The 25,473-nt window shown below is 40.3% G+C and overlaps 1 protein-coding gene across 9 annotated transcripts in view; it reads right to left on the bottom strand.

The window, feature by feature from the left end:
• Nucleotides 1-25,473, bottom strand: part of CXADR (CXADR cell adhesion molecule) — a 54,035-nt gene that overhangs the window by 22,509 nt on the left and 6,053 nt on the right. For all 9 annotated transcript variants that reach the window (XM_025872704.2, XM_073891715.1, XM_025872698.2 and 6 more), the window contains exons 2-3: nucleotides 9,980-10,146; nucleotides 5,353-5,557 (exon numbers count right to left, since the gene is read on the bottom strand). In XM_025872704.2, coding sequence (XP_025728489.2) covers nucleotides 5,353-5,557; nucleotides 9,980-10,146 — 372 coding nt within the window. The remainder of the gene's footprint in view (nucleotides 1-5,352; nucleotides 5,558-9,979; nucleotides 10,147-25,473) is intronic.

Raw genomic sequence — 25,473 nt, forward strand, 5'->3', positions numbered from 1 at the left:
GAATAATACCCATTTACTTTGGCTTTTTGTCTTGCTCCTTTTATTCACTGTAAGGCTTTTGAGACTCATCCATGCAGTCAGTAGTTCATTCTTTAATGCTCAGCTGTATTCTATCAAGGGACTAGAACACAAATTTGCCTCTCCACTCATCCACCGATGAACACGGTTTCCAGTTTTAGGGCTTGTGTTAAAACTCAATCAGCTAAACTCAACAGGAACAGGTGTGTAGTCTGTCACCATCAGAGGAAGGATTCTGAAGGATTCGGAGTACGGTCTAAGAGCAGCGTGGACCCGTCCTAAAGCATATGCTGTTTCCGAGGCTTAGGAGGATTAGGAGAAGCAGGGATTAAATTGGAGATGGGGGCCATTTAGCAACGGAGTACCCCAGGAAAAAGATGAGTAGTGCAGAGCAGGGGCACCATGGGGGAAGCAACAGTAGTCTCTAGTTTACTCCTGCTCCACAACCTTGGGACGAATAGTGCTCCCGCCATCCTGCTGGCTTTTACTGCACGTCTTCCATTCTGAGAAACAGCAGGACTGCTTTGTTCTTTTTCAGTCGGAGCTAATTTTTATTCTTTCAAGTCTTGGATGGGCTTTTATTCTTTCACTGCTGTGAAAATGTAAATGGGTTTTGTGCTATTACAAATGCTGCTTGAACACTTTGTAAATATTGATACATGTTTTCCTTTTTCTTGGTAATTCCTGGATCCTATTTGGAAAGTTCATGTTTAACTCAGTAAGAAACTTTCAAACTGTTTTCCAAAGTTGACCAAAAGGATTATTGGGGAGCATCTTTAACAAAGGTTGTCAATCATGATCTCACTTCTTCACACTTTTCTTGATAATACTTAAATTTGACTTTATTTCTCCACTCTCTTACTGCCTGTACCTTTTAACAAGGATGAACACATGCATTTAATTACACTGATGACTTTCCTAAGCAAATGTGTTTCTTTTTCAGCTTGATCAGTTACCCTGGGGACTACATCAATTAAACACTTCTAAATCAGTTTGCAAATTATTTCATCCTGTGAATCTTCAATGAAGTGAGCTTTATTCTCCATTTCTTCAAACTACCAAATAAATCCTTCATTACATGAATTAGCAGATATTGTGAGATATTAAAGCAATGCTTCATACATCAAAAATCTATTGGTAATACAGTGTTCTAACCCTAACCTTCATCTTTTCTAACAAAAATATCCCTTTCCCATAAACCAAACATATCCAATAATGGGCAGTTACTTAAAGTGACTGCTGAGGAAATTCAAGGACCCACTGAGCTTGAGATACACACCATCTACAACAGAACAAGATGTTACCAACACTGGCTTCTGGGTGTCACTCTGGGGGCACCCACCTGCTTTCCACTGGGAGGAGAAAGTGCAAGTCTTTCACATGCCAACCCCAACCATTATACCACAGGGAAGATAACTCTTAATGCATGGCACTTGCCTATATTGAAAGAAAGATAAAAACCACAAAGGAACACAGATAAAAGTCTTGTCTTCTAATGTTTCTTTGGCCTGCGGTTCCAGGATACCTGGCCATTGTCCCCAGAACATTTGCTTCCACGATCATTTGCACAGCCAACAGTCCTTCTCAAGAGAAGCTGCATGTCCATCAATTTGTACTTGGGCACCGTCCCACCAGTGTAGTAATGCTGTATTCCACGATCACCCCTCCAAGCTAATGGCCTGCACCAGTCTACGGGAGAAACACTCTAAATTCCTACATGGGACAGGATATACTTTTATCATCACATCATCCATCCAGGAATGATATTTTTGCTTGGTTGAAAATACCCTGCTCTCTGGGCTCAGACCTAGTTTGCCACAACATAGCTAAAGGCATCAAGAAGGTCCAAATCATGGCTAAGTGTGGGACCTGTTATGGTGCCTCCCTCAGGAAAATGGCGCAAGACTGAAAGAAGCCAGCACGCCAAGTACACGTGCTCCTTCTGCGGCAAAACCAAGATGAAAAAACAAGCTGTGGGGATCTGGCCTTGTGGTTCCTGCATGAAAACGGTAGCCAACAGTGCCTGGACCTACAGCATCACCTCTGCCATCACAGTAAAGCCAGCCATTAGAAGACTGAAGGAGTTGAAAGACCAGGAGAAGCTCCACCACTGGAAACACTGCTAGTCTATAATAAATGGGTTAAGTTATGGAATAACAACAAAATACCGTGTCACCAAGTGAAACCATGCACAGAAAACCATGGGCAAATTTTGAGGAGAAACAAGATATTTGCATAGTCTCAAAGTGGGTCCAAAGATACCTATTTTTTTTAATTTACAGAGAGGAAAATCGTCATGTTCTAGTAAAGAAACTTTTCTATTTTATTTTGTATTTCAAAATAAAAAATGGAAAAAAAAACATGCCCTGCCCTTTACCAATGGCTTACAAATCCCCCGGGGTCAGCGTTCACCGAGCTACCCCACATGCAATTGCACTGTATACAACCGGGAAATGATTAATTGTTGTTCTATTCTTCAAGACCAGCCAATCTGTTTATATCAAAAGGTCTCAATAATATGTCCTTTCAGAGGTCCAAGGGCAGAAGGTGCTAGTGATGTGTGGCCACCTATTAACCCTCAATCAATTCCCTCTGTCACTGAGCTGCATCTACATGAACTTCTGGCGTATCTGAAAGAGTAGGGCAGGCTCAGGCAATGGGGCAAACTCTAGTAACACTTCACCTCTCACACCCAGGCAACTAAGTCATCCCAGTTCATGTCCACACAGCACACAGGGCACAATGAACAAACGTCGTTACTCTGTGAACACTTTGGTGGCATCTCCTCCAGATTCCCCATAAGCGAATCAAGCAAGGTATTAGGCAGGGACTTCAAGTGAACTGAGCTCCACTGGACTAACACTCAGTCTGGTCCCTAGAGGGCACTTCATTTTATCTTTCCTCCCAACTATCCAAGCAGATTCCTCAGATAAAGCTAACAGATAAGCTTCCACCCAAGAGTCACTTTCAAGAGCAAATTCTGGTAGTTTCTCCCAGCAGCAGCCATGACTCATCTGAAAACATGGAAGAGCACTACAGGAAATTCTCCTCCAGCTCTGACACAGCTTCTCAAATCAGAGTATTACTCATCCCCACTCCCCTCAGCAGTCACTTCCTTTTCTTCTCTTACCCTCCACTTAACCCCTCCTCTCTCCCTGCTTTGGATTCACAGCTTGCTAGGCCATGGTGATCACCTACAGATGTGACAAAAGGAGTTACTGTGTCAGTGCTTCTCACTTACCCATCCTGAGGTATGAGAAGCTGGGCTGTGAGGTTTAATGAAAACGGGACATTTCTCCTGAGTGGCAGTCCTGGCTGCTGTCATGAGCGTGCTTAGCCACATGACATGCCAACCATTATTACTGACTCGGGTTCCTTCTAGTAGTATATGAGCTGCCTCGTGCCGTAGGGGTCCCTTCAGTCAGGACCTGCAAATTCAATCCAGAACCTGGTCCCATGGGAATATACACACGCCCACACACACTGTGCTTGTTCACACCATTTCTGGAAATGTGTGTCAACCGCATTATTCCCAGTGTACCTGCCCACTCAGGGTCCACAACAAATAATTCTGATAACAGGTAGAGTCTGGTACATTATGGACCAGTTAAAATTTCATCTCTATCTTAACTCAATGCTTCCTGGAGAATGTGTTCAAAGAAGATACGCAATCAGACTTATAATCCCAGGTATGCCTGGGCCTGGGATAAGAGTTCAGACAAGTTATAGCCGCTTTCACATTTACAAAAAAGAAAGGTAACTCCACATTTACTAAATGTAGACACAGAAAGCTAGAATTCCCAATGTTACCATATTCCTTCTCCTGGTTCCCTGTTTAGGTTCACTGGCTTTCATACCATAGCCGAAACATTTTGAACTAGGGCCATTTAGGATGAAGCGCCTTTTACCAGGACTCCCCTTGTGTGCCCACTCAACAATGCGGCCAGTGCAAGGCAGTCTTACCAAGACAACACCTGAAGTTGCCACTGGAGTGCACAAAAATCCACATTCTTGTTCCCAGTCTCTACCTGCTCTGATATTGATATTCATTCTTTAGAAAAGAGTGATGTTTTAAATGAGTCTGGAATCCAGCACCTCTAAAGTTTTCCACCCCCTCCCCCCGCAACCAATCAGTTCTCTAAAAGAAAAGGAATGAGGTAGAGTTGCTGGGGGGGGGGGGGGGGGGGGAGAAATGCCCTGATTAGTTATCTCCAGGGGTATGCTAGGCAGTTCTAGCGATCCAAATTTCCTACACAAAGTGGGTCTCCAAGTGTAACCCAAAATAGGACACCTTAGGTCACAAAACGGGAATTCCCTGTCATAAAACAGAGCTAGACAATTGTGTTTTTCTACATGGCAGCCATTGTACTGCTGGGTAAAGTCTACCACGCTAAGACTTTACATGTATATTTATGAACAATAACCTTTCAGTTTCTCAGTCTGAAGGAGTTAAGAGTGCTTGTGACAAGCACAGAATCTAGAAAAATAAACATGGAAGTCTTTGACAGTTTACTGATCCCCTTAACTGTCAGAGAGACAAGATATCCTAGTGATCATCTGTCTAATCCCTTTATTTTAAGGATGAAAAACAGTGATGCTCAGGGAGGTTAAATGATCATCTGAGGGCGCCTGGGTGGCTCAGATGGTTAAGCGTCTGCCTTCGGCTCAGGTCATGATCCCAGGGTCCTGGGATCGAGTCCCGCATCGGGCTCCCTGCTCCTTGGGAGCCTGCTTCTCCCTCTACTTCTCTCTCTCTCTGTCTGTCATGAATAAATAAATAAAATCTTTTAAAAAAAAAATAAAAAAATAAATGATCATCTGACGTCTAATGGCCTTATCCCTTTAATATTTCTTCTACTACATTCCATCTTCTCGGTTCTAAATATTCCAATTATTCATCATAGAAATCTCATTTATTGAAGTTATATAGTTTGCAAAAAGCTCAAAATGCCCATAACAAACACTTCTGAAATGAATGGAACAGGGTAGAGATTTAAGGATAATTAAATTTTTTATGTTTCAAAAAGGTAGGCTGAGGCCCAAGAAATGAAGAGATTCTATTTCTTTTTCAAAGCAAATCTGAGCATAATACCAAAAAAATACCCTGGATCTCCTAATGCCCTGTTTAGGGCTCTTTTTTATCACAAAACTCTGTCATTTGCCTTTAAACTCTTTTATGAATTTCATAAAGAAGTCAGTCACTTCTTATATTTTTAATCCAAAAAGTATGCTAGTTTTATGTTGTATGAGGACATTAGAATTACTTCAAATGCTGCTATTACAGAACCGTGTTGTATTACTTTGTAACAAGTAACATTAATACAAACAATTTACCAAGAACTGTCAGCTGAATCTTCTTATTTCCAACACCAGGAGCTTTTTTCACTTTGCACTGATATGTCCCAATATCCGACAACCGTAAATTTGTTACATTTATTGATGCGTCACCAGATTTGAGGTCACTACTTGTAAAATGTACCCGTCCTTTCAGATCTTGATAGTAGTCGTCATAAATTTTGTCTCCAGAATATAAAATAATCTGAAATAAAACCAAAATAAGACAGGGAAAAAACAAATAAGCAAACCCTCTGTCTCATTAAAGGAGCTCTGGATACACCATGGTACTTTCTGTAGGATCCAAAATAAATATAAAAACACAGTATTATCAGGAAAACTACAATTATTCAAATCACAGATTAAGAAAACAGGACATCACAGGGTGCCCGGCTGGCTCAGTAGGTAGAGCATATGACTCTTGATCTCAGGGTTGTAAGTTTGAACCCCATGTTGGGTATAAAGATTACTTAAAGATAAAATCTTGGAGGAGGGTGGTGCACCTGGGTGGCTCAGTCAGTTAAGTGTCTGCCTTCAGATCAGGTCATAATCCCAGAGCCCTGGGATCAAGTCCTGTGTCAGGCTCTCTGCTCAGCGGGGAGGCCTGCTTCTCCCTCTGCTTCTGTCCCCACCCCACACTAGTGCTCTCTCTCTCAAATAAATAAATCTTTTAAAAAAATAAAGTAAAATAAAATCTTGGGGCACCTGGGTTGCTCAAGTCAGTTAAACGTCTGACTCTTGATTTCAGCTCAGGTCATGATCTCAGGGTCGTGAGACTGAGCCTCAAGTCAGGCTCTGCACTGAGTGTGAAACCTGCTTGAAATTCTCTCTCTCCCGCTCTGCCCCTCAACCCACTCGCTCTCTCTCCACAGTACTCAATTTAAAAAATAATAAAATCTTAAAAAAAGAGAGAGAGAGAGCAACGGGATCCTTGGGTATGGTCACACACTCATTTTAAATGGAAAACCAGGCGCCACCAACCAGTGGACCTGAAGAGGCTGCTGGCAGCAACAGTAGCGGCTCCAGGAAAAAGACAAGGCTCCAGAAGTGATCCCAGGAAGATCAAAATGGGCATTTACCTGGTAGGGCATAACCCACACGACATTTTCCAAACTATCCCTTACATCCCAATAAAAACAAATTCACAAGAAAATGTTAATAAATAAATAGGAAAGCCAAGACCCAACATAAGTTAAGATAGCCCGACGTAAGAGAGTGGCTTAGTTAGAACGAGAAGAGACGTGCGAATTCCTACACATGTTATTTTTCAGCTGTCTCGGAGCTTACTGTATATCAATCACATGTGTAAACTCAGGTAAATACCACCACCCCTATTCCCCAAAAAAGGCTGGTGAAAATTTACCTGTGGAATCTAACAACAACAAAAAAGACAACATTTTTTTGTCTTAATACAAAGTCAGAGGCACTTGAGGGTTCTAGACTCTAAAAGATAAAGTCACAGAATAAACCTCTTGAGATACATGTGCCCGGGTTAACAGGACCTTTCAACTAGTCTTCTGAGACTAAGAGCAAAGACCCCTTTCTAATTCTGCTGAGTTTTCTGAGCCACTGTTACAAGCTTTAATGGAGATAACTAAAGGCTAGATTTAGAGGGAAAATAAATTCTGTGTTAAACTTGGCTTGGAAGAGAATTACAATGGTCATCTCTATCACCCAAATTAACATACTTTATAATTTTTTCACATTTTCTAATGAAATCCTACTGGATCATCTGAGACAAAAGGTTCAAAGAGCAGTGGCACCAAACTCAAGTAATAATCAGAGAACATGACTACAGTCTGTATCCTGCAAGTAATTTTTATCTGAGATGTAATTATGGGCAGTATAATCAGAATCAGTGTCCTCAGCAGGAATTTCTTGATGACAGGGACTTGGGTTCTTTTCGGTATCATCACCTCCCCTGCCATGCTAACCCCACTCCTTGTCCACGAGATTTTTAAAATTTATATATTTAATGTCTGCACTCAATACCAGTTCGCTAAGTAGATTAAAAAAAAGCAGCTGAAAGGTCCACAGCTGACATTCAAATGAGGCCGTCCTAGCTTCCTCTGTATTTAACTACTGACTCCCTTATTCAATCTACGGTACTCAATCCCTCATTTTGCTATAAACACACCTTAGCAGTTTATTAAGGAGAGTCTGACATGTGTCCTCACTGTTAGTTATTTTGTAAACTCTCTTAGTATTTCCCCAGGAAAACGATACTACAAATGGTGGTCACGTGGCGGAGAACTAACATTTACCAGAAAATTCTGACTCCTCTTCACAACCCTACAAAGACAGTGGCACCATCCACAGTCACCCTTGAAGCTGAGGAGGGCAGTGACTCTCACAGATGAACTTTTGCAAAGTCCCACAGCTAAGATGCAAACCAGATCCATTTAACTTGGTATGCTTATTGACTTGGTACTGACTTCGTTAATTTCTACAGGACTTTTAAGCTTCTAAAATCCTTATGCATACAGTATTTCAGTGAATTCTCATTACAACCCTGTCTTTTTCCTATTTTACAGGAGGACAGAGGCTTATGAAACACGGGAGGCAGTATGGGGGCAGTGCAAGGGATCACAAAGTATGGCAGGGGAGCGAGAGAGACCTGAGTCCAAGCCCCAACTGCATCTGTTGCCAGCTGTGTGACAGTGGGCCTCCATTTCCTCTTCTTCACATGCATAAAAATTCTCATTTTAGGTTGTTCTAAGGCTTAAATAACTATATATAATTAAAATCTATAAAACACTGCCCAGCACACAGAAAGTGCATAGTACATGGTAACTGCTGACTAAAGAGATCACATGGGGAACAAGGATGGCTAACTTCTCCAGCCCAGGCCCTGCTACAGTCACTACTAGTTTAACTGAATTAAAATAATGGCTCAGCTAACAGATAACATAGCTGAAATTCTATATAAGCATCCTCTTCTGTATCATCTCTCCCTATCCCTTTTACCTTTCTTTTTGGTTTGATTTTACCATATTTTAGGTTAGAGGCTAGGTTTTAACCCAGAAATGGACACTAAAACCCAGTTCCTAGTTTGATACTTGTCTCCTAAGTCCCGTAGGCAATAAAGCTCTGCCTCCCACTCAGCACAGAAGACTCTGGGTCCTCCTGCCATGAACGGACACGCCAGGCTACAGGGCACACTGTGCTTCTTGGTCTCTAGACGTATCTTTTCAGAGGGCTTCACTCAGGAGTCCTAAGCCAGAAGCATTTAAGACCCATGCTCTCCATTCATTCATCTGAACCACGGGAGCGGTCATGGGCTCTACAGCCCTGGCACTGCCAGAGGAGGGGTATGCAGAACCTGAGGTAGAATAGAAGCCTATGTTCAAGGTGTTGGCACTGCCAAGGAAAGACACTAAGGGGAAAGAAGAGCAAGCAGGGAGGCACAGGGTATCTGGGCTGAGTAGACAGAATGAGTCAGGCTCTATTTTGCTTAGGGAAGACAGAAGGAAGTTCCTTCCGGTAGCACAATTGGGACAGAGGTAAGTCTTTGGAGGAGGTGGCCCTGGTCATTCACAACCTGGGAAAGACATTAATTTTTTCCTTCACAAATACATCAGGGGTAAACTGTCTGAATTTGCAAAAACAGTAATTACCTAACTGCACTGTTTCAGTCATTAAGTGGCTTAATAACCTCTTCTTTTCTATGGACCATAAATAAAAATAAATTTTCTCTTCCAAATGTGTATATTACTAATATATTCCTGTAAATATTTGGACTTACTTTTCTCTCCCTGATCTAATACAATGTGTTTATTAGAACTAAACGTGTCAGATAAAGCTAATATGAAATATTCTAAGTTAAGTGAAATATTTTAGTACTAATTGTGTGATATATATATTTGGAGAGGAGATTAGTAGGCAATTTTCCTCCCTTGTGCCACTTTTGGCTTTCCAGGTTTTCAACCTTAGGCTCTTAATACTTTATAATTAGAAAAATGTCTATAACAGTATTTTGCTATTTCATTTTTTAGATTAAATATTTTATAAACTGTTTTGCCACGAAGATTTTGTTTTGCTTTTTAAGAAATTCATTATTCAGGACATTTAACTTGAAGAATATGGAAGACAGACTGTTGTAATATGTACTTGCATTACACTGTTACACTCAATGACCCTTATAGCGGTAACAGAATTCTTGTGTTAAAAACTGAATTCTCAAAAAAAAAAAAAAATTAAGAAATAAAACAAAAAACAAAAAAGCTGAATTCTTTCTAATTCTTCACAAAGTCTAGTTTACTTGCTGTCCCCTAACACATTATGCATGTTCCTACCATGCTTTCTATCATGCCTGCTCCATGTACCCCTCCCACCACTCCCTCACGCACATTTCCAACTCCAGGTTTTCAGAACGTTCTTAAGTTCCTCTTCTTCCTTAAAGCCTTCACTAAGAAATCTCAGGCCACTTACCCATTTCATTCCATTACACGTGTCCTCACTTTCCATCCAGTGACTGTCTTCCTCACCCAGACCACAAGCCAGAGAAGTCTGGGGCTTTCTACATAGCTCCCCCATTCCCACCCCTGCCTCTGTGATCAGCATAGTGATGGACACCTAAGAAGTTCCACAGACATCTACTAAGTGAGCAAGCACTCAGCAAACTTACCACTTGATCCACTTTCTGATTATCAGCTGGTGATAGCAGCCATTCAATATCCAGTGGTCCCTGGTCTTCTGGACTAAGGGTAAATTTGCATGGCAAATAAGCAGTTTCCCCTTTGGCCTTTTCAATCATCTGATCAGGAGTAGTGATACTCAAACTTCTGGTAAAATCTGGAGAAAGAAACATGCACATGGACTAAGCATCTGCTGTTAGACTGGCAGCACACTCAGCACACCCCAGCTGTGCAGAACAGGATGCGATTTGTGACCAGAGCGATGAGGTTCAAACTCAGTGGTCCCCAGTTTTCAGTTTGTGCCTTTGTAGAAATGGAATGCCAATATTAATATCATCTTATCTGATACAATTTCCTTTAAGAGCATTGAGAATCTCCCAGCGTCATATGAGATACAAGTTTCTATTAGTAGAGGGTATTCTATGTCCAAGCAGATCTTTAAAAGTGAATTTAGCTAGTCTCTAAAAGGTCAGTTATATCATACTAACTCAGGGCTACATTTATTCCTACTTGCCACAGTGCCATACACAACACTGGTAACTCTTGCTGCTGGGACACATGCTCATGAATTTTGACAGTCCTAATTCTCTATAATGATGATTTTGATGTTGTTTTTCATATAATAAACCCCAACAGACCAAACCAAAATGAAGAATTAAATTATCAGCCATCCCACAATCCTTTCCATTATCCCCAAGGAAGCTTAATACATATCAACTGTCACTTGTAATAAAATGTTAATAAAGTTGAAGCCAAGAGATTGAGAATGAAAGATGTTACATTCAAACCGTTTATATTCAAGCACCATCATAAGCTTTTAATCACATTTAAGGGCACTCCTCAAATAGCAGACCCAAACTGGACAAAAACTAAGACTCTCTGCTCCCTTCAATCAGAGGCTGGCCTAACTCTGACCAACAGAGCAGTCTGAGCGCAGCTGTGAGTTTCGAGGCAAGACCTCAAGAGACCCCGCTGCCCCCACCCTCGCCCTCTCAGACCCCTGGCACCGAGTGACCAAGCCACACAGGAGAGAACAGAGGTGTTCAGCAGCTGCAAGTGCTCAATATGTGGCCACCTTAGAATTTCCAGCCCCCGTTCCAGACCAGCTGCCTGCAGCCCCATGGGAGACCAGAACTTCCCATCTCAGCCTGGCCTAAACTGACAACCCACAGGCTCACAAAGCAACACATAATTTTTTGTTTTAAGCCTCTAGAGTTTGGGTTGCTTTGTTACACAGCAAAAACTGATGATACACCATCCAAACCCAGTGATTCAGCCCAAATGGACTGTTTAATATCCTAAAAAAGGTCCATTACTATTCCAATCTCCATTTCATGTCCACATTTTTATTTAAAATTATGATTTGGTATTTATGTGTATAATCTCAAGTGTTTCTCCTGAATTAATATTCAATCCTCTAATAAATACTTTCTATCGTTTCTAATAAACTCAGTTCCAATCCCTCCCTCATTCACTCAGGCGCTCTTCTACCTCTCTAGCCTACAGTGATTTATTCCATCTTCCTACAAATATTCACAGTACTTTACTTTCTGCTATGATTACTCTTTTGGCACTTACTTAGTATTTATACTATCTTGGGGTTTTTTCCTTCATAAGCTTTATTGTGAAGTTGACTTAGGTAGCCTCCAAGGTTTTGTCATGTGTTCTAGATGTTGATGAGCTTGTCTTCTTCCCATAATACCTTGCATTTTTAAGTAATTTTAAAATTCCATGTCCTGACTTAAATCATTAGCCCCAAAAGGGTTTAAACATTTTTGTGGATGCCTCTATCTCTTGTTGTAGTTCCTTGCACATTAGCAGAAAAGAACTGGTGACTAGATCATAAATCTGATCAATTTTATAAAGGTTGAAAGAGAGTATTAATCTACCAGAAGTTGTTCCTGCTATATGAGGATCTCCTTTCTATAGCTACTACAATTTGTTATCTCCATTTGTCTGGGTATTGATACTTTACGTATTAAGGTAAAAACAATCTGAGTACACTCCAGAATGAAAATTCCATTCCAAAATGAATCAAGACATAGCCCCAAAATATCAAAGCCAGAATATAAAAGAAAATGAACTTTTGTTTAAAAAAAAAAAATTAAAACTTTCTGGTTCCTCGGTGCTTTTCGAGTTTTTATTTTATAAAAATAAAAAAAGTTAGGGCGCCTGAGTGGCTCAGTTGGTTAAGCGACTGCCTTCGGCTCAGGTCATGATCCTGGAGTCCTGGGATCAGGCTCCCCGCTCAGCAGGGAGTCTGCTTCTCCCTGACCCTCCCCCCTCTCATGTGCTCGCTCTCAAATAAATAAAATCTTTAAAATAAATAAATACATAAATAATAAAAAAAGTTAAATGACACCAAACATCTAAATATGTACCTATTCAAATTTTAACCATGCTCTCTGTACTTCTATTGCAGTCATTAGAATAAAATGCAACTCAGTTTTCATGATAGTATCTTTCATTCTTTGTTGTTTGACACATAAAAATTACTTTTACCTTAAAACACTACCTTAGGGAACAGTTACATATGTATAAAAATGATCCACAAAGATATATCTTAAACTGTTAAGAGCAGTTATTTTTTGAGAACTGAGATTTTAAGGTGATTGCCCGTTTCTGCTTTATACTGGTATTTTCTTTTTTTTTATTTTTTATTTTTTATTTTTTATTTTTTTAAAGATTTTATTTATTTAATTGACAGAGAGACAGCGAGAGAGGGAACACAAGCGGGGGGAGTGGGAGAGGGAGAAGCAGGCTTCCCGCCGAGCAGGGAGCCCGATGCGGGGCTCGATCCCAGGACCCTGGGACCGTGACCGGAGCTGAAGGCAGTTGCTTAACCAACTGAGCCACCCAGGCACCCCTATACTGGTATTTTCTTAATGTGTGTGCTGCTAAAAAAATATTAAACAGATTTTTAAATGGCTTTCAGCATTTCTTTCTAAAAAAATGTTTAAAACATTCAACTGCTCTTCAATGTGTTGCACTAGAAATGAATTAAAATCTCAAGATTGTACAAAACAGTTACTGGGTTTCCTAGCAACACTGAAGGGGCTCTCTGCACAGAGGCATAGTTTATCAAGCGCTGAAGTATGCAACAGTCACAAATTGTAGGAGACAAAAGGCTGACACTAGGTCCCATGCATTGTCTGAAGACTCTTTCGAACAGGTGCTGCCCAATTCTATTTATGCAGCAAATTAAGTGATAATTTAAACTGCAAACTACTTGCAGGTTCAAACACGGCCTGAAACCTAAATAACAAATCTTATAATTTTATTTAAACTTATATTCAGTGTGATGAAATATGTAGAACATTATGAACTGCAAGTATTTGCAGAATCCAATTAATAAGTGCTCAACACTGGATTATATAAGTAAACAAACTGAATCACATCCCATTTTGGCAGTGACTGAAATAACATCTCCCAGTTTTCTGCTTGCTTTTTTTAAATCTCCAAATTTCAAACACTTGGATCTTCAGAGCTTCTCTTCTGCCCAGTCTGACTTCTACTGGAGCATCAAAATGACACCAGCTCATCGAAGTATTTTTTAGCCTTGATGTTGTCATCTCCTAGCAAACATTAGAAGATCTGTTTCTGCCCTAAGAATGGAGGAGAAACGAAGATAATGAAGACTCTATTCCTCTAGCAGGAAGGCAACATTTTGAACCAAGGACCTGCTTTGATTTCTCTAACAGACTTCTTCAAGTTTAAGCTACCCATTGACCTGGACGGTCTTCAGTTATCTTTTTCTTCTCGCAATCTTAAAATCATTAGAAAATGGAAAGTGCTCATGAAACTTTATGGCTGATTTAAAAAGAGAAAGAAGTAAATGTGAGAATTTTCAACTATGTTTTGAATAAGTCTTAAAATTAGAGAACACCAAAGCTATGAAGGAAAAAAACACAAATTTAACTGTATTAGGTCAGAAAACCAGAAGCTAGCTTTTAATAAATTTGCTGAAAAAAGGAAGTTTTTTTTAAATTGTTCTATCACTTGGGAAACAATAGTTTCCAACATATTTTTCATGTTTTTACCTCTATCAACAAGATCCTAAATGTGAAGTCTGACCAGTGATGGTACATGCACAGGGATTTTAAAGATCACGTCTGAGTCCAGGCACATCTTCTAGGAGGCATTCCTTCTGCCCAAACACGGACTGACTTAGATGTCCTCTATGTACACCTTGGGCAACGGATAAGGCCTCCATCATAAGCACTTTTCCTGCTTTACTGAAGTTGCTACTTTACTGTGTGTCCTTCCTACTCTGTACCCCCAGTGAGCATTTCACATCTGATTTTGAAGTCAAAGACTCAGCTAGAAAAGGATGAAGCAAGGAGAGAAAGAAAAGAAAAAACACAATTCACAGAAGTACCTTCATATAAGAAAAGGAAAACAGATGAAAGATGGTCCATTTCAAAACAGTGGAGAAAAATTAACAAGTTGTAATGCAGTTAAAAGTAGGTGAAAATCAGTTAAGAGCTTTCTCTGGGGCCAAACATAGGAAATCAAAGCAACGAGAGGAAGCACTGAGGAGAAAAGTTAGTCCTATTTGTGGAGCACTTGTGTTTGTGCGTGCTGCCCACTTTCTCCCCTGGCCCACCCCCTCCCACTGAGAGCATCTCTAGCCACTTACCAAAGTACCTCTTCCCTGTCACCTCCTCTCTGAAGTTTGCCCCGTTCTTCACGGGCCGTGTTTAACTGCCTCCTCTGTATTACACAACGTGTTCCTCTACTGTTGGGAACTGTTTACTGGGCCCCACCTTAAGCACATACACTTTCACTCAGTTGACAGTGTCTCAGGGCTTCATCTCTGAAGGGTATGTCCCAAGCCTCATTTAATAAATCCCTGGAGGGGCGCCTGGTTGGCTCAGTTGGTTAATTGTCCGACTCCTGATTGCAGCTCAGGTCCTAGAGCAGGTCCTAAGATGGAGCTCCGTGGCAGCCTCTGGGCTCAGTGGGGAGTCTGCTGGAGATTTTTCTCCCTCCCCCTGCTCACACTCTCTTCCACTCTCTCTAAGAAATTCATAAAATCTATAAAAAAATCAAAAATAAAACAAAAATAACCCCCCAGACCTGGTGTTGGCCAAAACTGCTGAACTTTTAAGTATAGAGCAGGAGCTCAGAGTAGAGGGAAGGTGAAGGAACTATTTACTGTCTGAAAGAGGAGGTGGGGACGCCTGGGTGACTAAGTCAGTTAAGCGTCTCCCTTCGGCTCAGGTCACGATCCCAGGGTCCTGGGATCGAGTCCCATATCGGGCTCCTTGCTCCGCGGGAAGCCTGCTTCTCCCTCTGCCTGCCACTCCCCCTGCTTGTGCTCTCTCCCGCTCTGACAAATAAGTAAAATCTTCAAAAAAAAAAAGGAAAGAGGAGGTGATTAATGAGACACAAAACCATCAGTCCTTGTGGGAAAAGCATAAGGAGGGCTATGTGAGACCATGAATCCAGGAAAGCAAACGAATAGAACAATGATCCCTAGACAGGAGATACAGCTCAGAAAAAGCTGAACAAACCTGGTTATGTGCTGATGCTTATTAATTTAATACTCATAGAACAAGAAATATTAGCAAATCGGATAAGAAATTAACAATATACAACTTTATAGTTCCATTAACATGAGAGAAACTGGACATTAAGAAAAACTTAAAAAAAAAACCCTTCTATTTGTAAATATTCTAAAATCACAACTGTAGCTGAAGAAAAGTTACTTGTCCTATTTTTCAACTATCCTTAGAAAACAAAGCAAAAATAAAAAATACTACATACTGATACATGGTTTCTCAAAATATCTGGAGTCATTCCAAAGATATTAACAAAAAAGGGGAAAAGAGACTAGAAAAAAAAGAATTTAAATTTACATTCCAAAAGTCTTGCATATTTCTTTGATTTCTTGAGAAGGGGTACATTATGATGACCTTAACATCGATGGTTATAATTTACTCGATATTAATTTTTTGAGAAATGTCAAAGAATGTCTTAAGAGTTACTATTTTAATGTTAAGAAATAAACTGGGTAAATCAGGAACTGATATGTTTAAGGGACACGTTGATCAGGACAAGTATAATTCTATTGTGTGTATCTAATAACAAATACTACAGCTGCCTGTGTCAGCAATCAATCACTAGGATATTCCAATATCTGCAAAAATGCAATTCCCAGAACACCTGTCTGGCTCAGTCAGTAGAGCATTTGACTCTTGATCTCAGAGTCTGATTTTGAGCCTCATATTGGGGGCAGAGTTTACTTAAAAAAATAAAATAAATAGAAATTCTTTTAAAAATGCAACTACTACTGGGGCGCCTGGGTGGCTCAGTCCTTAAGCGTCTGCCTTTGGCTCAGGTCATGATCCCAGGGTCCTGGGATTGAGCCCCGCATCAGGCTCCCTGCTCCGCGGGAAGCCTGCTTCTCCCTCTCCCACTCCTCCTGCTTGTGCTCCTGCTGTCGCTATCTCTTTCTGTGTCAAATAATAAAATCTTAAAAAAAAAAAAAAAGCAAGTGCCACGCTATTTGGATCATTTCCTTGACCCTCCCTCTAACCTGTGGCAACTTTCCTTTTCACCGGGAAGTTGCTTTGGTATTAGCAATTTATAAAAGCCACCTAAATAGTATTTCCTGAAAGGAAAAAGAAAAAAACATTTTAAATATGTTACTATTATAGTTATCTACTCCAACTAGGCCTTTCAATATTGCTGAGGGAGAGAAGAAAAACACTTAAGAGGAAGGTAGAAATTATGCTCTTTGCTGTCTAGGGGTTTTGCTTGTTTAATTCCCATGTGGGCTACCCAGTACAGTATGTTAGTATGTACTCAGAGCTAAGAAAGTAATACTTACAGTTAGATAAGTTAGTAAGAATGAGAAATGACATTAAATGGACTTATATGCCTTTCTATGCAGTTTTTAAAATACAAATTTTCAGGGGCGCCTGGGTGGCTCAGCGGTTAAGCGTCTGCCTTCAGCTCAAGTCATAATCCCAGGGTCCTGGGATGGAGCCCCGCATCTCCCTCTCCCTCTACTGCTACCTCTGCTTGTGCTCTCACACTCTGTCAAATAAATAAATAAAATCTTTAAAAAAAATAAATAAAATACAAATTTCCAGCTCCCCGCCCCCATCGAGAAATAAACAAGCAGGTGTCCAGGAAATAAACTGAAATGGAAATGGGGAAATCATTATCTTAACAACAAACAGTAACTAACAGCGACTGGGTGCTTATTATGTGTCAGGCACTTTTCAAAAGTGTACATATATTAACTCTAAATTCTCATAACTCTGAAGGAGGTACGACCATTACCCCATTTTACAGTGAAGAAATAGAGATACTGAAAGGTATCTAAGCTACTAAGGGGAGCAAGATACAAACCTAGGCAGATTGGCTGCCAAGCCACATTTATTCTGTAAGTAGAAGTCCACCAGTAAACACCCTTGAACACAGAGATCTTGTTTCAAAAATTACTATGGGGATGCAGGGGTGCCTCAGTTGGTTAAGTGGCTGCCTGCGGCTCAGGTCATGATCCCAGGGTCCTGGGATATAGTCCTGCATCGGGCTCCTTGTTCAGCGGAGAGCCTGCTTCTCCCTCTGCCTGCCACTCCCCCAGCTTGTGCACTCTCTCTCTGACAAATAAATAAATATTTAAATAAATAAATACATAAATATCACTATGAATCACCAGGAGCAGGTTTTAGACCCCATCCAATCACCACAGGTGCAGGAGCGTTTGGGAATTCACACTTCTCCTCTGCTGTACTGAACTTCTAAGGAGACAGAATTTTAGGTAGCACATGGTTCAGGAGTTTGGGTGAATCTTTGTCAGTTTTTGTTTTTTTGTTTAATTTTATTTTTAAGTAATCTCTACATCCAATGTGGGGCTTGAATTTACAACTCCAAGATCAAGAGCCAGACAAGTGCCCTTGGGTGAACTTTTTTTTTTTTTTAACAGGGAAATAAATACCAGACTAGGAATCTGTTGTCATTTGTCACAAAAGAACAAAACCCACTATCATTATGGACATGTTGCTTCTTTAGGGCTTAAACATAAATTAAGGGTGTTGAACTAAAATATCTATTTCAGATCTAAATATGTCCTAATTTTAGACAATCAACCAACCAAGGAATTTTCCCGGACATCCACCTCCTCCCCTTCTTCTGCAACTCAAAGGTAGTGAGCAGCAGTTCTCAAGAGCTCACTTAAACATGCAGACATTTCTGACACACGAGCATATTGAATTATGGAAGCTGTTCTGTCCATTAATAGCATGGGCTCCAAAAATCTGGGTTCAAATTCATATTGAGTTTACTAAATGCTTGGCTACAGGCAAATTTCCAGCCTTTTTAAGTTAGTGTTCTTCTCCTTTAAAATGGGAATTAATAGTAATAATGCCTACTCCATTGTAAGAATTAAATAATGTATGAATACATTATATAATAATCTTTTATCCCTTACACTTAGCAGTGCCTTCCATACAGGAAGAATTCATCAAAATGTTATGTAAATAAAGGACTCTGAAATGTTCCTACTATGTTTGAAAAAAGAGCACAACTAGTGACCTAGGCCAAATCTGATTTAGTAATGGTTTTCGGGAGTTGTTAATGGGATATATCTATCTACAGAGGTTGGAATGTGTTGGTAGGAACAAAGTGGTAGAGTGTGGGGTGGGGTCAAGGAAGGGTTATTTTGAAATGAGAAATGTAGAGCATGTTTATATGAGTCAAAAGGAAAGAGCAAATAGAATGAAAGAGGTTTAAAAATACACAAAGCAGAAAACTCAGAGACTGAAGGATCAACACCCCACAAAAGAATGATGCCTAGAAAATAGGAAACAAAACACCTTTAAGTAAGAATGGGGGGGGCGGTGCCTGGGTGGCTCAGCCAGTTACTTAAGGTCTGACTCTTGATTTGGGCTCAGGTCATGCATGATCTCAGGGTTTTGAGATGGAGCCCCGCGTGGGACTCCATGCTCAGTGGGGAGTCCGCTTGAGATTCTCTCTCCTTCTCCCTCTGCCCCTCCCCCCCACCCCGGCTCACGTGCTCTCTCTACAATAAATAAACCTTAAAATCAATCAATTAATTAATAGATAAGAATGGAGGAAAGGACATAAGAGGACTGGTACAACTATGGATAAGCTTACACACTGAGGTATAAGAAATTAAGGGAATTTGTAACTGATTGAATCCAAATGATACAAGTTCATAGTTGATGAAGCTGAGCTTTATCATAACATTTTTCGTTTTATATATTTGAAAACTTCCATAATTAGGATGTTTTTAGAAATGATATGGCACTATACACCCACCAGAACAGCCAAAATGAAAAAAAGCCACGACGAGGATGTGGAACAACTAAAACTCTCATACTCTATTGGTGGGAGTACCACCTGGCACGATTAATTGTGGAAACCTGCTTGGCAATTTCAACTAAAGCTAAACATAGGTATTACCTATGGGACCCCAGAAACACCATTCACAGGTAGGGAAATGTGTACGCATGAGCACTGAAACACATGAAGGAGAATGACGCAGCAGCATTTTTCACAACAGCAAAAAAATGGGGGGAAAAAGCCCATCAGCAATAAAATGGGTAAATCAATTGCGATATAGTCACACAACAGAATACCACATAGCAATGCAAGTGAATAAACTACAGCTACACAAAACCAATAATCTTTCTAACGTGGTAAGTGAAAGTTAGACAAAAAACAGACTGTATAATTCCATTTATATAAAGTGGTAACACTAATCTACATCATTAGAAATCAGAAGAGAGTGAAGAATTGACTAGAAAAGCTTGCGAACTTGGGATATGTGAGGGGAAACAGAAGTGACTACTGTTTGGAGGAACTTGGCTCTCAAGGGTAGAAGGAAAGTGGTTAAGTGTGATGTGTGGTCAAGGAAGGGTTGTTTTGTTTAAGATTTTATTTGACACAGAGAAAGTGTGCACAAGCAGGGGGAGCAGGCAGGCAGAGGGAGGGAGCAGGGAGCTGGATGCGGGGATGCAGGGCTCAATTCCAGGGTCCTGGGATCAGGACCTGAGCCTAAGGCAGATGCTTAACCAACTGAGTCACCCAGGTGCCCCTGAAGGGTTGTTTTGAAATGAGAAATGTGGGATATATTCTATTTCCTAATCAGGGTGAGATTAAACATGTTTCTGCTTTGTGAAAATGCTTGTTTTTGTTAAAAATATAGTGTCCCTATGCTTTATAAATGGACTTTACAAAAAAAAAAAAAGTCTAGCCACATTGGGACAATAAAGTCTTCCCAATGTACACAGCTGTGCACCACAGTCCATGAGCAGGAGCAAAGAAACTGGCCTGTAAGATCAATCCGTATCAGAGACAGAACTGAGCTCTGACCAGGGGACCCTGGATTACTGAAAAAATTCTGGTTTTATTTTATTTTTTTTAAAGATTTTATTTATTTATTTGAGACAGAGAGAATGCGAGAGAGAGAGAGAGAGAGAGAGAGAGAGAGAGCGCACGAGAGGGGGGAGGGTCAGAGGGAGAAGCAGACTCCCTGCCGAGCAGGGAGCCCGATGCGGGACTGGATCCCGGGACTCCAGCATCATGACCTGAGCCGAAGGCAGTTGCTTAACCAACTGAGCCACCCAGGCGCCCCAAAAATTCTGGTTTTAAAGTAACCAGAAGTGGGGTAGAAGGTGGTAGGGCCCAAAGATCTTAGGGACAGAGGTCTGACGAAGTTCAGGAAGCTAGGCGACAGTGTCAACAGCGTTCAAGATTTCTTCAGGGAAAGAAGTATAAAGAGAAGGTTGCCTCAGTAAACTGGAGAGAAAAATCACTGTATTTGAGAGGTCAAGTAACTGCTGTGTAAGAATGTTAGAAAAGGGGTGAGTGGGTGGCTCAGTCAGTTAAGTGACTGACACAGGTTCAGGTCATGATCCCAGGGTCCTGAGATGGAGCCCTCTGACCGGCTCCTGGGGGAGTCCGCTTGTCCTCCCTCTGCCCCTGGCCCCAGCTCATGCTCTGTCTCTCTCTCAAATAAACAAACAAACAATAAATAAATAAATGTAAATCCTAACAGACCAAGATGACGCTATGATGGGAGGGGGTGGGACAGGAGTATGAGGCAAGGCATTTCCTGGTCATTGTGGAGAAGCAACCAAAAGTTTGGTGTAAACAGAGGGCAGGAGACTCACAGGTTGAAGGGTTGGTACATAAAGTGGAGGGAGCCGAAAGGGGTCAGGAGAACCCAGTGGGGCACCAAGAGAATAATCAGAAAACCATACATCTTTATATCACGTAACATTTCTGCTCTGATCCCCAGCCCGCTCTGCTTCTCTGGCCCCAAGCTGGCTGACAGTATCAGAATGGTGTCTTCCTCATTATCTTCTGAAGCATTTATCACAACACCTCACCCGTATATACACATTATAGGATTTATTTACCCCCAAATGTCTTCCATAGGAATTCAAGTTCTAAATAAGAAATATTTAATATATGTTATAAATCAGGACCAGGGAAAATGTAAATTATAGTGGAAAGCCAGGGGTACCTAAGAATGTAAACATGCAGACATTTTTTCTATCAGTATTTGTTGAACTGGATTGTGACACATCCTTTCCCCACCCTCCTGTCTCTCTCTCTCTCTCCCCCCCCACACACACAAATACTCATCTCAAGAATTTCAAATGCAATCAGAATTAAGTTTTAGCCTTTTGTCAATCCATGCAGTATATTACCTTCCCCACGTTCCTTAATACACAGATGCTAATTTCAGAATTCTCTGGCAAAACAAATGCAAATAGCGTATTTTGCATTATGGGTAAAGCAGATCCATTGCCATGGTGAATATTTTCATCACCTTTACAGTATAATATGTATTGCTCTATTTTTAAAAACATGCCTTTTCTTCCTTGCTCATAAAAACCTCAGGCTCTCTTCCTTTAATTAACATGAAACAGTAAAAGTAACTGAGTACTTGGCAAAAAACAAAGCAAATGCACACACAAAACTCAGGTAAAGTGTCTTATAAAGATGAGATCACAGAAAATTAGAAAGCAAAGAAATAGATATAAGATCAAAATGAGTAAATATTATCTCCTTATGAAAATCCTGAAGGTAATAAAGGGTTAATTACAGTAAGAAAATCACCCCTGCTGTAAGCATGTCTAACTTGATTGCCTCAACTCACATTAATTCCTTTCTAATATCCCAAAGTGAATTCAAATTTCCCTAGCAACCATCATCAGGGGCCAGTCTATCCTTATTTTCTACCTTCCCATAAATGCATTTATTTCCCTCACAGGCAAGTTAAAAAATGCGATTTTTTGTGCATGTATTTCTTTTTTCTCCCTCATACCTAAAACGTAAATGCATCGAATAAGGGCAGCCAATACAATTTTGTGCCTAAGTAACAAATGTTCTGATAATTCCAAGAAACTAAGTAAGAAACGAGAGACTTTATTTAGCTTGTTACCAACAGGAATACTGTGTGATACAAATAATTATCATTATCTCATGAGCACATCACACCCATGATTTTTTAGTTAGTAGGATGTTCAGAGACTAGATGTTAGAAGGTGACTGGAACTAAAGCTCTAATTTCTAGACTTGTGCTGACCAACAGGGTAGCTGCTAGCCACATATGACTACTGAGCACTTCAAACATGGCTACTGCGATTTGAGATGTAGTATGAGATTTCAGACTTAGTACGGGGGGGAAAAATTTAATCTTATTAATGTTTAATTTGATCACATAATGATATTTTGTATATACTGGGCTAAACAAAATATATTCTTTTTGAAGAACTGTAATGTCTCACGACTCTAGACTCAAATATTTCTACAAGGCACAACCTGCTGGGGCTGAGGAGCCCAAGAGCTCCAAATCCATCTAAATCCCACCACCACTATAACATCTGCAGATATGCTTCAGGCAAGCCAGAAAAAAAACAAAATTATATATATTCAAATTAATTTCACCTTTATTTCTTTTTACTTTTAAATGTGACTACCAGAAAACTAAATTACATATGTGACTTCCATTACATTTCTGCTGGACAGCACTGTTTAGACCAATGTCACAATTTATTGGACTTAATTCCTATAAATGAGAATAATACAAAATGTTCTTCCTATCGGGAGGTTGTCAGGAGAGCAGATTCAAATGAGGCACTTATAAAATTGTCTTAAAAAATAAGTAAGTTACATCAGGACACCTGGGGGGCAATCGGTTAAGCATCAGACTGTTGATTTCAGTTCAGGTCATGATCTCAGCAGAGGAGTCAGCTTGTCCCTACGCACACCTCTCTCTCTCTGGATGTAAGTTACATCCTAACAACTATGCATTTTGGTTCACTGCGATGATCTAGATTTAGTAACTGCAACATGTTTATAATAGCACTGGTTCAAATTCCATCCCTGATGAAGTTATATAAATAATGCATATACTGATACCTTTTATTGCAAAATATAAATTTAAAATTTGTATAATGTTCTTGTGTTTTTTGAAACAAAATATATGTGTCTATTTACGGGAGGGGGGGAGGGAAGGCGCAATCACTTTTCTAGCCCAAAGTTACCAGTTCATTCTAAAAGTATCAGATCTCACATTGTACAACCAAGTAGTTAGAGATTCTTCTCAATTCTTACTGTACAACAACCCAGGGCACAACACACTCAAAAAGGTTTTGTCTGGCCCATTAGGGAAAACCCCCATGGGAATCGCTGGTATTCAAGAGTCCAGAGCTCTCTTCACTGGGGAATCCAAGTGAGACTGAAAGGGTTAGCTATAGTCACTCTAACAATTCAACAGAGATGTGGCTGAATTTGTTCACTCTATCTGAATGTGTCCTGAGATTCCTTGAGAGCATGGGATCTGTGCAGCCAAACTACCCCTCCTCTGGAGAAACCTATAAAACTCACTGAGAACATACATTTACACTATGGGATGGTGAAAAAGTAACCACATTTAGTTACTTGAAATCTAAATACATTTTTATTTCTTGGAAGTAAATGAAATCAAAGTCATTCCCATTCCAACTTGTAAAATAGCTTTGAAATAATAAAGGTGATTTAATAGTTTCAAAGGTAATTTGCATTGTCTCAGTTAACCAACTAATACTGGTTAATTTGACTGTAAATCCTTTTTCTCACCAACTATCAAAAGACAAACTAAACCATGCCATTGATCTCACACCTACCCTAAAACTAGACTGTTATTATCTCCCTCCCTTAGCCTACCTTCCCTTTGTCAACAGGACAGGCCATAGTCTTTCTCTTCTATAGCACACTGCTAATTAAAATTAATTGCAGAGGCGCCCGGGTGGCTCAGTCGTTAAGCGTCTGCCTTCGGCTCAGGTCAGGATCCCAGGGTCCTGGGATCGAGTCCCACATCGGGCTCCCTGCTCAGCAGGAAGCCTGCTTCTCCCTCTCCCACTCCCCCTGCTTGTGTTCCCTCTGCTCCTTCTTTCTCTCTCTCAAATAAATAAATAAAATAAATTGCAAATACTGCTGAGTCAAGTTAAAGCCTTTAATGCTTAAACTCTAATTGGCTAACTATTAGAAACCTGGAAGAGTGAGTCAATGAGGTGAGGGAAGAAAGGTGACAAAAAAGGCCTGTGGGAAAGCAAAAAAGAGAAACTGTCTCTTTAAGTCGCCATTTCACCACTGAATATAGAAACATTTTCAGCTTCCTTTGCATTTTTACAGACAGTAATGAATTCAACAGAGTGAACAAACTACAAAGCAATACTAATGGTAAGGCCCCAAGAGATCACCAAACCAAACTATGAACTCGGAACCAGCTTCCTCAACAGATCACTTCATCACGCCAGGGTGACGTTTTCCCAATTCCCTCCCATTCCACCATTTGTCATTTCAGCCCCCCAAAAAAGTTGAGTAGAAAATAAGGTAGGGAACCAGCACCAGAAAAGCTTGCTACTTTTTACTGATACGTAGCACCACACTCTACAGAAACCAGTCTAATTCCAATACCAATCTAACAATTATTCTAGAATACTAGATTTTTCTTTAAAAAAAAGTTCATTTTACTCAGATAATTTTTAATTTGTCTGGTCTCCTTTATCATTTTAAAGTCCACATCCATGCCTTTCTGGCCACCAAATGAACCAAACTGAAAGTTCCCAGTAACAATTCTTGCCTCTACTTAATTACACTTGAGAATGCTTTGTATGCAACAGAGGAAAGATGGAAACACCGGGATTGGGAGAACAGGCTGCAACAGGAGATTAAAATGAGACTGAGCGTTCACACAAATTCACTCCATTACTGAAGGCAGAGCAGAGCTGACAAACACCAAGCTGGCCTGTGCAGGATATTGAGCCCAGCCCTGCTCACCTCTTCCATGATGTACCTATTCTTTTTTGTTGTTGTTATGATGTACCTATTCGTGACCTTCAAATGATCTTTCCCTCTAGGTCTTTTTCTCAAGTCAATATTCATCAATTCCTGTCTGGAACACTTTCCTCATTTATTTCATTAACAGGCACTGTGCACACGCTGGGAATGA

This window comes from Callorhinus ursinus, unplaced genomic scaffold, assembly GCF_003265705.2.
Source record: "Callorhinus ursinus isolate GAN/ISIS: 27379988/994484 unplaced genomic scaffold, GSC_fseal_2.0 scaffold1, whole genome shotgun sequence".
NCBI lineage: Eukaryota > Metazoa > Chordata > Mammalia > Carnivora > Otariidae > Callorhinus > Callorhinus ursinus.